Source organism: Lissotriton vulgaris, chromosome 4_1, assembly GCF_964263255.1.
Source record: "Lissotriton vulgaris chromosome 4_1, aLisVul1.2, whole genome shotgun sequence".
Classification (NCBI taxonomy): Eukaryota; Metazoa; Chordata; class Amphibia; order Caudata; family Salamandridae; genus Lissotriton; species Lissotriton vulgaris.
In genome coordinates, this window is record NC_141691.1 from 1315742729 (window position 1) to 1315754772 (window position 12044).

The 12044-nt window shown below is 42.2% G+C and overlaps 1 protein-coding gene and 1 pseudogene across 1 annotated transcript; one reads left to right on the forward strand and one right to left on the reverse strand.

The window, feature by feature from the left end:
• Positions 1-453: 453 nt before the first annotated feature.
• LOC147723931 (uncharacterized) lies at positions 454-1896 on the reverse strand. The gene has a single exon (XM_086917956.1). The coding sequence runs from the start codon at positions 1894-1896 to the stop codon at positions 454-456; it is 1443 nt and encodes a 480-aa protein (XP_086774082.1).
• A 3854-nt stretch (positions 1897-5750) lies between these two features.
• Positions 5751-7468, forward strand: LOC147723932 (uncharacterized; annotated as a pseudogene).
• The last annotated feature ends 4576 nt before the right edge of the window (positions 7469-12044 follow it).

Genomic DNA, 12044 nt, shown 5'->3' on the forward strand with positions numbered 1-12044 from the left:
CCAGTTCTTGTTGATAATACGTTTAACTTCATTACTCCGTGTGGAGAAGGTGGTTACACAGATGATCCGGTCCATTTCCGATTGGTTCGTGTTTTCCGGATTCAACAGAATATCGCGTGGATTATACCAGGCCCTTTTCCTGGCACGTCTCACCATTTTAGATAGATAACCTCGTGAGATGAGGCGCTCACTTAAGATCTCAGATTCTTGGATGTAGTTTCCGCGTGTGGAGCAATTTCTCCTAAATCTAAGAAATTGGCCGACTGGGAGATTATCTTTAAGACCTCGAGGGTGATGACTCCCATATTGCAGTAAGGAATTTCGCTCCGTTGGTTTCCTAAATAAGGTGGTCAGTATACGATTGTCCTCCACATAGATCGAGATGTCCAAGAATGGAATCTTCTCATTGCTCGAATCCATCGTAAATTGGATATGGGGTTTTCTGGAATTGAGCTACATATGAAACTCCAACAGGAGTTCCTTACTTCCCTCCCAGATGCAAAGGACATCATCTATGTATCTGACCCATAAGGTCAGACTACTGTGAAAGGGATTGTCAATGGAAAAAAAAAATTGTTGTTCAAAATGATCCATAAAGATGATGGCCAGATTTGGAGCGAAGGTAGCCCCCATGGCTACCCCCTTTGTCTGCAAGTAAAAGTTTTCTTGGAAAATAAAGAAATTCTGTCTCATGGCAATACTCAGTAACTCGATTATAAAATCGGTCGGAACCTGGACAGGTGCCGGTCGCTTTTCAAAGGCTTGTCTCATTACTTCCAAAGCATCAAGTTGAGGAATGCTGGTATAAAGCGAAACAATATCGCATGTCACCAGGAGTTCGTTACCTGGGTTGAATGGCCTTTCATCAATGAGGTTAATAGTTTGTGTAGTATCACGAAGATACGCCTTGGTGTTGAGAGCAATCAGTTTCAAGAAAAAATCCACATATTTGCACAAAGGTTCTAACATGGACCCACAACCTGACACGATTGGGCGGCCAGGAGGACTCTCTAAGTTCTTGTGTACCTTAGGTAAGGTATATATAGTGGCAAGTCGGGGACATTTTTGATTAAGGAATTTGAATTCCTGCTCGCTAAGAAAGCCAACATCCAATCCTTTTTGAGTAGCTGCCAGAATAGTGGTTGCCAGTTCACGTGAGGGGTCAGTTGGTAGTAACTGATAACCTACTCCATTTGACAATTGTCTATAGATCTCCTCCTTGTATTTACAAAGGTCCTGGATTACAATTGCCCCACCTTTATCGGTGGGCTTGATGACGACCTCTTTGTTGTTGCACAGCTCTATTAATGCCTTTTTCTCCGTTTTGGGCAGGTTCAATCTGACAAATTTTCGTTGGTCCAGTGCTCGGTCTACTACAGAGGTCACAATTTCTTCAAAAGCCAAAATCTTATGGCTCATGGCATACGTAGGTGGAAAAAAGGTTGAGGGTTCTCTGAGACCGGTGATGGAGCTGCGTTGTCTTGTAGTTTGATTCCGGAAATAGTATCTTAACCTAATTTTCCTGAAAAATCTATATAGTTCAGTTTTCAGCAGAAATTTGTTGGGTGGAGCAGTGGGGACATAGAAGAGGCCTCTGCTCAGGACTTTAATCTCTTCTTCATCTAAATTGTGATGAGAGATGTTGATCACAGGATTGGGGCATGACCTACTGATGTCAGATGTGGTGGGTAACATAGTCTGATCTTGACTAGGTGCTTGGTTCACCACCTGTAGGTGTTTCTCCTGGTCGAGATTTCTCCGTGAGCTTCGGGACGAAATGTTACTCGTTTCTGCTGTTTGCCTCTGTTGCCTTCCCAACCGCCAGGATTTTGTTGTTGTTGACCTCTCGCTTGACCTCTCATCCAAGAGTTGCCACGCCCTCGTGGGGGCCACCATTGACCGCGGCCTTGATCTAAAAAAGGCTGCTGGAATTGAGGGGGGTACTGCTGGTATCCAAGCTCTTGAGGTGGGTAATTATAGGAGGTGCTGGGTCCTGCTTCCACGTCACTACCAGAGCTGTAAGAGGAATCTGAAAACGTTGTAAAATTACGTCTTCCTCTATAGCCACCGCGAGTGCGGTTAGTGAACCGCCCCTGATTATCCTGCTTGTAGTAATCGGGCTGCAAATACGGATACACAGCTTTTTTATCAAAAAGTCTCAGGTCTCTAGCTAGCTTTTCCAATTTCTTGGCTTGGGCTGTTATATCAAATTCTTTGATGGTGGCTTCTAGGTTATCCACGGCCTCCTTAGCTTTAGTAAGAGTATTATCGCCCAAAATCTCTGCTTTAAGGTCAGCAATTTCCTTGCTCAAAGAGACAACTTGTTCCGCGGCAGTCTTGACCCCCAGCACCATCCAGTGCCGGGAGCAATTGTTCGCCACGTAGCTGAAACCCTCTTTGAACTTAGGCACATCCACAAAAATGGCTGCTTCAATCTTAATCTGTAAACCAACCGGTATTATGTTTTCTTGAAGATATCTTGTGAATAAGTGCCCATGTAATCGTGTTCTTATCATTTTTTTCTCTAATCTCTCCAGCCGAGATATTTTGTCATTTAAAGAAAGGTCAATTATGGGAACAGATGTGGATAGAAAGGTACTCGACAAATCCTTAGTTAACTGGTTGATGTACTCCTCTGTATAGGACAATAATTCTGATTCCACCATGGTCTATCTAAGTTGAATTAAGACTAAAGTAACCTCGCAGGTCAGCACCTGCTCAGAGGACATTACAAAAAGGGGGGTTGAAGCCATGCAGTCGCGGGGACCTGGGCGATATCTAGTACATATAAAAGGGGTCCCCGCAAGAGAGACGTGTTGTGTCAAACAAACAACAATTATTGTTTAAACAACTTCATAGAACAAGAGATACACAAAAAAAGAGATTCAATCTAGGTACTGTAATTTATTAGCAATACCATAAGATAGTAACACAATCAAACAATTTTTATAGCCCCAGAAAAAGGGGGAAGGGAAGGGAAAGTGCTCAAAGTAGTGTAAGAAGGGGATAGACACAGTTAAGGAAACAAGTGATGAGTACAAAAGTTTCCAACAAAATCAAAGTAATTCAAATACATAAGCCCAAAAATCAGGGCACAAGATGATGAATTATTTAGCAGATGAACTTTCAGCGGACACACAGTCAATTTAAAACTGTAGAGGGCTTGTGCCGGAAGTTTAAGAGGAAAGCCGTCGACGTTTTGACCCCTATATGTAGGCTACGTTCAGTCCTTAGGTGGGGTCTTCATCAGGACATATGCAACAGGGAAAAGTAAGGGGCAATCCTGTCAGGTAAATTAATAATAGATTAGTAAATATTTATTATGATATTACACCATAGCCATTTGATTTAGACTATGATGAGGAATTAAAATAACAATTGGAGAGATTAGTTACCATGGAGTCGTGGCCCAACTGGGCTCAGGACGTAGAGGTATTATGGACTGTGCAGAGGTCACAGGTTGATCACAGCGTAATTAATTCGCTGAGCTACAGAGGAGAAAGGACAACCAGTGAATAGGGGACCTTTAACATCACTGTTGGTTAAACAATCAAATTATTTAATCAAGACCTGTGTCTAATCTGGTAAATAAAGGTCAGAGGAGTACCTAAGATGCTTGGACTGGTGGATAAAGACTCACCCCTTTATCATGTATGACGTTGTGGCAGCACGATTCACGCTGGTTGGAAGCGATCGGCTGCCGGCAGACTACTTGGTTTTTCGGCTCCGATGAGTGTTTTTGAAAAAACGGTTGGAATTATCCGCCCTCGCTCTTCATTCTATTACAGGTATGTCAAGCATTCGCACATGCCGCGTTTATTTTACAATTGATGAGTATCAGTCCTAACATGGGAATGCCCTCGTTGTTTATCCTGAGACCCCTAAACCAATCACTTTGGCTTTGAGATATTTGACAGCGTATTGCCCCGCTTGCAATATTGGGGCCTCTGTTTCATATTATATTGTTCTGTGGACAGTTGTAAATTAACAGATACCTCTTCAATTTCAGTGGACTTTATCCATCAGTCCAAGCATCTTAGGTACTCCTCTGACCTTTATTTACCGGATTAGACACAGGTCTTGATTAAATAATTTGATTGTTTAACCAACAGTGATGTTAAAGGTCCCCTATTCACTGGTTGTCCTTTCTCCTCTGTATCTCTGCGAATTAATTACGCTGTGATCGACCTGTGACCTCTGCACAGTCCATCATACCTCCACGTCCTGAGCCCAGTTGGGCCACGACTCCATGGTAACTAATCTCTCCAATTGTTATTTTAATTCCTCATCATAGTCTAAATAAAATGGCTATGGTGTAATATCATAATAAATATTTACTAATCTATTATTAATTTACCTGACAGGATTGCCCCTTACTTTTCCCTGTTGCATATGTCCTGATGAAGACCCCACCTAAGGACTGAACGTAGCCTACATATAGGGGTCGAAACGTCGACCGCTTTCCTCTTAAACTTCCGGTACAAGCCCTCTACAGTTTTAAATTGACTGTGTGTCCGCTGAAAGTTCATCTGCTAAATAATTCATCATCGTTTGCCCTGATTTTTGGGCTTATGTATTTGAATTACTTTGATTTTGTTGGAAACTTTTGTACTCATCACTTGTTTCCTTAACTGTGTCTATCCCCTCCTTACACTCCCTTGAGCACTTTCCCTTCCCTTCCCCCTTTTTCTGGGGCTATAAAAATTGTTTGATTGTGTTACTATCTTATGGTATTGCTAATAGATTACAGTACCTAGATTGAATCTCTTTTTTGTGTATCTCTTGTTCTATGAAGTCGTTTAAACAATATTTGTTGGTTGTTTGACACAACACGTCTCTCTTGCGGGGACCCCTTTTATATGTACTAGATATCGCCCAGGTCCCCGTGACTGCATGGGTTCAACCCCCCTTTTTGTAATGTCCTCTGAGCAGGTGCTGACCTGCGAGGTTCCTTTAGTCTTAATTCAACTTAGATAGACCATGCTGGAATCAGAATTATTGTCCTATACAGAGGAGTACATCAACCAGTTAACTAAGGATTTGTCGAGTACCTTTCTATCCACATCTGTTCCCATAATTGACCTTTCTTTAAATGACAAAATATCTCGGCTGGAGAGATTAGAGAAAAAATTGATAAGAACACGATTACATGGGCACTTATTCACAAGATATCTTCAAGAAAACATAATACCGGTTGGTTTACAGATTAAGATTGAAGCAGCCATTTTTGTGGATGTGCCTAAGTTCAAAGAGGATTTCAGCTACGTGGCAAACAATTGCTCCCGGCACTGGATGGTGCTGGGGGTCGAGACTGCCGCGGCACAAGTTGTCTCTTTGAGCAAGGAAATTGCTGACCTTAAAGCAGAGATTTTGGGCGATAATACTCTTACTAAAGCTAAGGAGGCCGTGGATAACCTAGAAGCCACCATCAAAGAATTTGATATAACAGCCCAAACCAAGAAATTGGAAAAGCTAGCTAGAGACCTGAGACTTTTTGATAAAAAAGCTGTGTATCGGTATTTGCAGCCTGATTACTACAAGCAGGATAATCAGAGGCGGTTCACTAACCGCACTCGCGGTGGCTATAGAGGAAGACGTAATTTTACAACGTTTTCGGATTCCTCTTACAGCTCTGGTAGTGACGTGGAAGCAGGACCCAGCACCTCCTATAATTACCCACCTCAAGAGCTTGGATACCAGCAGTACCCCCCTCAATTCCAGCAGCCTTTTTTAGATCAAGGCCGTGGTCAATGGCCGCCCCCACGAGGGCGTGGCAACTCTTGGATGAGAGGTCAAGCGAGAGGTCAACAACAACAAAATCCTGGCGGTTGGGAAGGCAACAGAGGCAAACAGCAGAAACGAGTAACATTTCCGAAGCTCACGGAGAAATCTCGGCCAGGAGAAACACCTACAGGTGGTGAACCAAGCACCTAGTCAAGATCAGACTATGTTACCCACCACATCTGACATCAGTAGGTCATCCCTCAATCCTGTGATCAACATCTCTCATCACAATTTAGATGAAGAAGAGATTAAAGTCCTGAGCAGAGGCCTCTCCTATGTCCCTACTGCTCCACCCAACAAATTTCTGCTGAAAACTGAACTATATAGATTTTTCAGGAAAATTAGGTTAAGATACTATTTCCGGAATCAAACTACAAGACAACGCAGCTCCATCACAGGTCTCAGAGAACCCTCAACCTTTTTTCCACCTACGTATGCCATGAGCCATAAGATTTTGGCTTTTGAAGAAAGTGTGACCTCTGCAGTAGACCGAGCACTGGACCAACGAAAATTTGTCAGATTGAACCTGCCCAAAACGGAGAAAAAGGCATTAATAGAGCTGTGCAACAACAAAGAGGTCGACATCAAGCCCGCCGGTAAAGGCGGGGCAATTGTCATCCAGGACCTTTGTAAATACAAGGAGGAGATCTATAGACAATTGTCAGATGGAGTAAGTTATCAGTTACTACCAACTGACCCCTCACGTGAACTGGCAACCACTATTCTGGCAGCTACTCAAAAAGGATTGGATGCTGGCTTTCTTAGCGAGCAGGAATTCAAATTCCTTAATCAAAAATTTCCCTGACTTGCCACTATATATACCTTACCTAAGGTACACAAGAACTTAGAGAGTCCTCCTGGCCGCCCAATCGTGTCAGGTTGTGGGTCCATGTTAGAACCTTTGTGCAAATATGTGGATTTTTTCTTGAAACCGATTGCTCTCAACACCAAGGCGTATCTTCGTGATACTACACAAACTATTAACCTCATTAATGAAAGGCCATTCAACCCAGGTAACGAACTCCTGGTGACATGCGATATTGTTTCGCTTTATACCAGCATTCCTCAACTTGATGCTTTGGAAGTAATGAGACAAGCCTTAGACAGGCGACCGGCACCTGTCCAGGTTCCGACCGATTTTATAATCGAGTTACTGAGTATTGCCATGAGACAGAATTTCTTTATTTTCCAAGAAAACTTTTACTTGCAGACAAAGGGGGTAGCCATGGGGGCTGCCTTCGCTCCAAATCTGGCCATCATCTTTATGGATCATTTTGAACAACAATTTATTTTTTCCATTGACAATCCCTTTCACAGTAGTCTGACCTTATGGGTCAGATACATAGATGATGTCCTATGCATCTGGGAGGGAAGTAAGGAACTCCTGTTGGAGTTTCATATGTGGCTCAATTCCAGAAACCCCCATATCCAATTTACGATGGATTTAAGCAAAGAGAAGATTCCATTCTTGGACATCTCGATCTATGTGGAGGACAATCGTATACTAACCACCTTATTTAGGAAACCAACGGAGCGAAATTCCTTACTGCAATATGGGAGTCATCACCCTCGAGGTCTTAAAGATAATCTACCAGTCTGCCAATTTCTTAGAATTAGGAGAAATTGCTCCACTCGCGGAAACTACATCCAAGAATCTGAGATCTTAATTGAGCGCCTCATTTAATGAGGTTATCCATCTAAAATGGTGAGACGTGCCAGGAAAAGGGCCTGGTATAATCCACAAGATATTCTGTTGAATCCGGAAAACACGAACCAATCGGAAATGGACCGGATCATCTGTGTAACCACCTTCTCCACAAGGAGTAATGAAGTTAAACGTATTATCAACAAGAACTGGTCCATTGTGTCAGATGAGATAAAGCAGACGCAGTTCCCTCTTCATTCCTTTAAGAGGGTCAAAAACATACGGGACATGGTGGTCCACTCGTATTTGGAACCTGCAAGCCAACCTACTCTTACAAGTATGTGGAATCTGCCTCCATTATTGGGACACTATAGATGTGGCACATGCACAGCATGTGGGACCACCATTCAGATTAAGACTTTTGACCATGGTGGACGGTCTTACAAGTTAAAACACCACACAAATTGTAATTCGAGTTGTGTGATCTATATTGTCCTATGCCCATGTAGACAGGTATATGTGAAACAAACACAACAGAAGATTAAGTCACGCATATCATCCCATAGTAGCAGGTTACGCTGCAATGTGGTTGGTGCCCCGCTAGTAGAACACTGGCAAAAGGCTGGTCATGCCGTCTCAGAATTGAGATGGTTTGTTATTGAAAAGGTCTCTCTGGGGAGAAGAGGAGGTAATATATTGACAGTACTATTATTATTATTATTATTATATTTCTTATATAGCGCCAGAATCTACCCCCGAAGGGGTATCTCCGCGCTTGCCTTGGGAACCCGTCCTGGTTTTTCCCTGTGAGATAGCCCCTACAGGGCATCCCCAAGGTGAAAGCCAGGCATCCCGCCGCGGGGGGCCGTTGTGGAGATTAAGCAAGCTTAATGCCCAGAGTGTGAACCCATGATTAGGTCAGGCACCGAAGCGAGAATTATCGAGTCCGTGGACATTTGAGCTCAACACCCTGCCGCGTCGGGAATCCGAACCCTGGTCCCGGGTCTGACCTCTGCTTCAGGGTCTGCCTGCTCTAACCAGTGAGCCACACTTCTCCACTTCTCTCTCTACTAAACACCCGTGAATCTAAATGGATGTCCCTCTTAGACTCAATTAAAAATGGCCTTAACGAGCAAGACAGCAGTTTAGCACAGCTGGCAGCCTTGGGTTAATCAGGTTACTGAGATCCTTCTTAAATCAAATGGGGTTACATACCCCTGGGGTTTGGCATATTATAGAATGAATGCTGATGTCCTGTGTGCTTGTGTTGTGCACCAATTGTAAAATTTCTTTATTCGGGACTCCCATAAAAAGTAACCCGCCTTCTTCCTCATGTTTGAGAGTTGAGCGGGCATTATGAATCATGGGATTATGTAATGGGACAAAAATGTTGATGCTCGAAATGTTTCTTTTGATATATTTTTTAACATACAATGTCCAATTGTCATCATTCTTGGGTCTTAGAAATAGCTACCCGTCTTCAACCTCATGTTTGAGAGTTGCACGGTTAATTTTGTTATGATTTCCCCATTATTTCTCTAATGATTTGACAAATATTGTAATTCATATTAGGTTCTGTATGCTCCTGTCTGTGTAATATTAAATGCCTTTGTTACAACCCGCCTTCAACCTCATGTCTGAGAGTTGCGCGGATTATCAGAATTGTTACGATCTCCTGATCTAATGTTTTATAAATGACTATTATAACTTGGGCAGCCGCCGGTACGCAAGAGGCCTCTTCTGTCATTCGGTGCTCGGAGCCCGTTTGCGTCATACACACATACCACACATTGGATCATATAATTATTTATTGTAATTATTTCTTCTCCAGTGAAATGGTTACATGAATGTTCAATGGTTTCGATTATACGAGAACCAACCTGACTTTTTTGTTGACTGTGCAGTGAGGATCGCGGGAGTTCACTGAGTCACTCTTTCCTTTACATTACTGGGTGGCGTTTTATCTTTGACTCCGCCCCCGAAACTCCGCGTAGCGGGAGTTGCGGAGTTACTGTCCACGGACACTGCAGATCCGAATTGGTACGTGGCAAACAGTGCGGTTACTTTGTTACGAAACCTTGGTAATTGATTTTCCTTGCTCCTAACCGCTAACCCTCGCTCTCCCTTAGACTCACCCCTTTATCGTGTATGACGTTGTGGCAGCACGATTCACGCTGGTTGGAAGCGATCGGCTGCCGGCAGACTACTGGGTTTTTCGGCTCCGATGAGTGTTTTTGAAAAAGCGGTTGGAATTATCCGCCCTCGCTCTTCATTCTATTACAGGTATGTCAAGCATTCGCACATGCCGCGTTTATTTTACAATTGATGAGTATCAGTCCTAACATGGGACTGCCCTCGTTGTTTATGCTGAGACCCCTAAACCAATCACTTTGACTTTGAGATATTTGACAGCGTATTGCCCCGCTTGCAATATTGGGGCCTCTGTTTCATATTATATTGTTCTGTGGACAGTTTTAAATTAACAGATACCTCTTCAAATTCAGTGGACTTTATCCACCAGTCCAAGCATCTTAGGTACTCCTCTGACCTTTATTTACCGGATTAGACACAGGTCTTGATTAAATAATTTGATTGTTTAACCAACAGTGATGTTAAAGGTCCCCTATTCACTGGTTGTCCTTTCTCCTCTGTAGCTCTGCGAATTAATTACGCTGTGATTGACCTGTGACCTCTGCACAGTCCATCATACCTCCACGTCCTGAGCCCAGTTGGGCTACGACTCCATGGTAACTAATCTCTCCAATTGTTATTTTAATTCCTCATCATAGTCTAAATCAAATGGCTATGGTGTAATATCATAATAAATATTTACTAATCTATTATTAATTTACCTGACAGGTTTGCCCCTTACTTTTCCCTGTTGCATATGTCCTGATGAGGACCCCACCTAAGGACTGAACGTAGCCTACATATAGGGGTCGAAACGTCGACGGCTTTCCTCTTAAACTTCCGGCACAAGCCCTCTACAGTTTTAAATGGACTGTGTGTCCGCTGAAAGTTCATCTGCTAAATAATTAATCATCGTGTGCCCTGATTTTTGGGCTTATGTATTTAAATTACTTTGATTTTGTTGGAAACTTTTGTACTCATCACTTGTTTCCTTAACTTTGTCTATCCCCTCCTTACACTTCCTTGAGCACTTTCCCTTCCCTTCCCCCTTTTTCTGGGGCTATAAAAATTGTTTGATTGTGTTACTATCTTATGGTATTGCTAATAAATTACAGTATCTAGATTGAATCTCTTTTTTGTGTATCTCTTGTTCTATATCATTGCTAGACTTGACAGTTAAAATCCTTGGTAGAGTGATTTTAAATCATTTACAAATATGGGCAGACAAACTCAAGATAGTAAGTGACCTCCAATATGGCCTTAGGGAAGGCATCGGGACTGTAGATCAGTCCCTTAATTTACACATCATTCTAGAAAAATATACTAAATCCAAAGGTGGTAGGATGTTTTTAACTTTAGTAGATTTAACATCTGCCTTTGACTGTGTTACCCACAGTAAGTTGGGGCTAACTTTAGAACGTTTGGGAGTGGGGGACAATATTATTCAATTCCTCAGGGATTTATATAACGGTGCAAGGGCCTCGATTAAATTTGGAAAAAATGGTGAATGCACCAGGATGTTTAGCAATGCAAGGGGAGTACAGCAAGGATGCGTCCTGGCCCCATTTTTTTTACTATCTATATTAATGATTTAGAAAAAACTTTGCCGCAGGAATGTCCAGACGTGCCACTGGCTTCCAATTGCTCAATACCAGCATTAATTTATGCTGACCATGCAGTATTGATGGCCAGGACTCCACTTGCAATGCAAAAAATGATTACATCATTTGCTACTTTTATGACCAACTTGATTTGAGAGTCAATTCCACAAAACTTTTTGTATGAACTGCAGTTCATGTACACTTAAGTTAAAGAAAACAATGTACATTGACTCCAAACCGTTAGATTTTACTAAAACTTTTCCCTATTTGGGTATTTTGTTTGATTGTTCTGGTCAATGGTGCAACGCAGCTGTTTTTAAAATCTATTATGGCGATTAAATCATTTAGTAAGAAAACGGGAAAGAAACCTATTAAAGAACTCCTATGTATTTATAAAGCAAGTTGCGTTGCAATTCCTACATATGGGGCGGGAATTTGGGAGAATATAATTGCGACTATCCTTCAGGTAATAGAAAATAATTTTCTAAGATTTCAGTACCGGACAGTGTGTCCACCCTAATTGTCATACTGGACTTGGTCTGCCGTACTTGGAAGATATTATTAAGGTGCAGCCGGTTCTTCTGTGGCACAGGGTTTGGACCACAGAGGAATGTTCTTTTAATCGTCTCATTCTGGGGGACGCTATAAATCTTGACTGTGCCCATAACATGAGATGGTTACAGTACATTGAGACATTCCTTGGGAACATTGGTCTCATGAAGTATTATGAAGATTCCCCGATGATGAGTCTGATATCAAGGAAAGAGCTGAAAAAACTATGTATTACTTACCTGGAGGAATGCAAGGAAAATGTGGAGCTCAATAAAAAATCTGTGATTTCACATCAATTGATATTAACCTCAAATGTTTTACAACCATACATT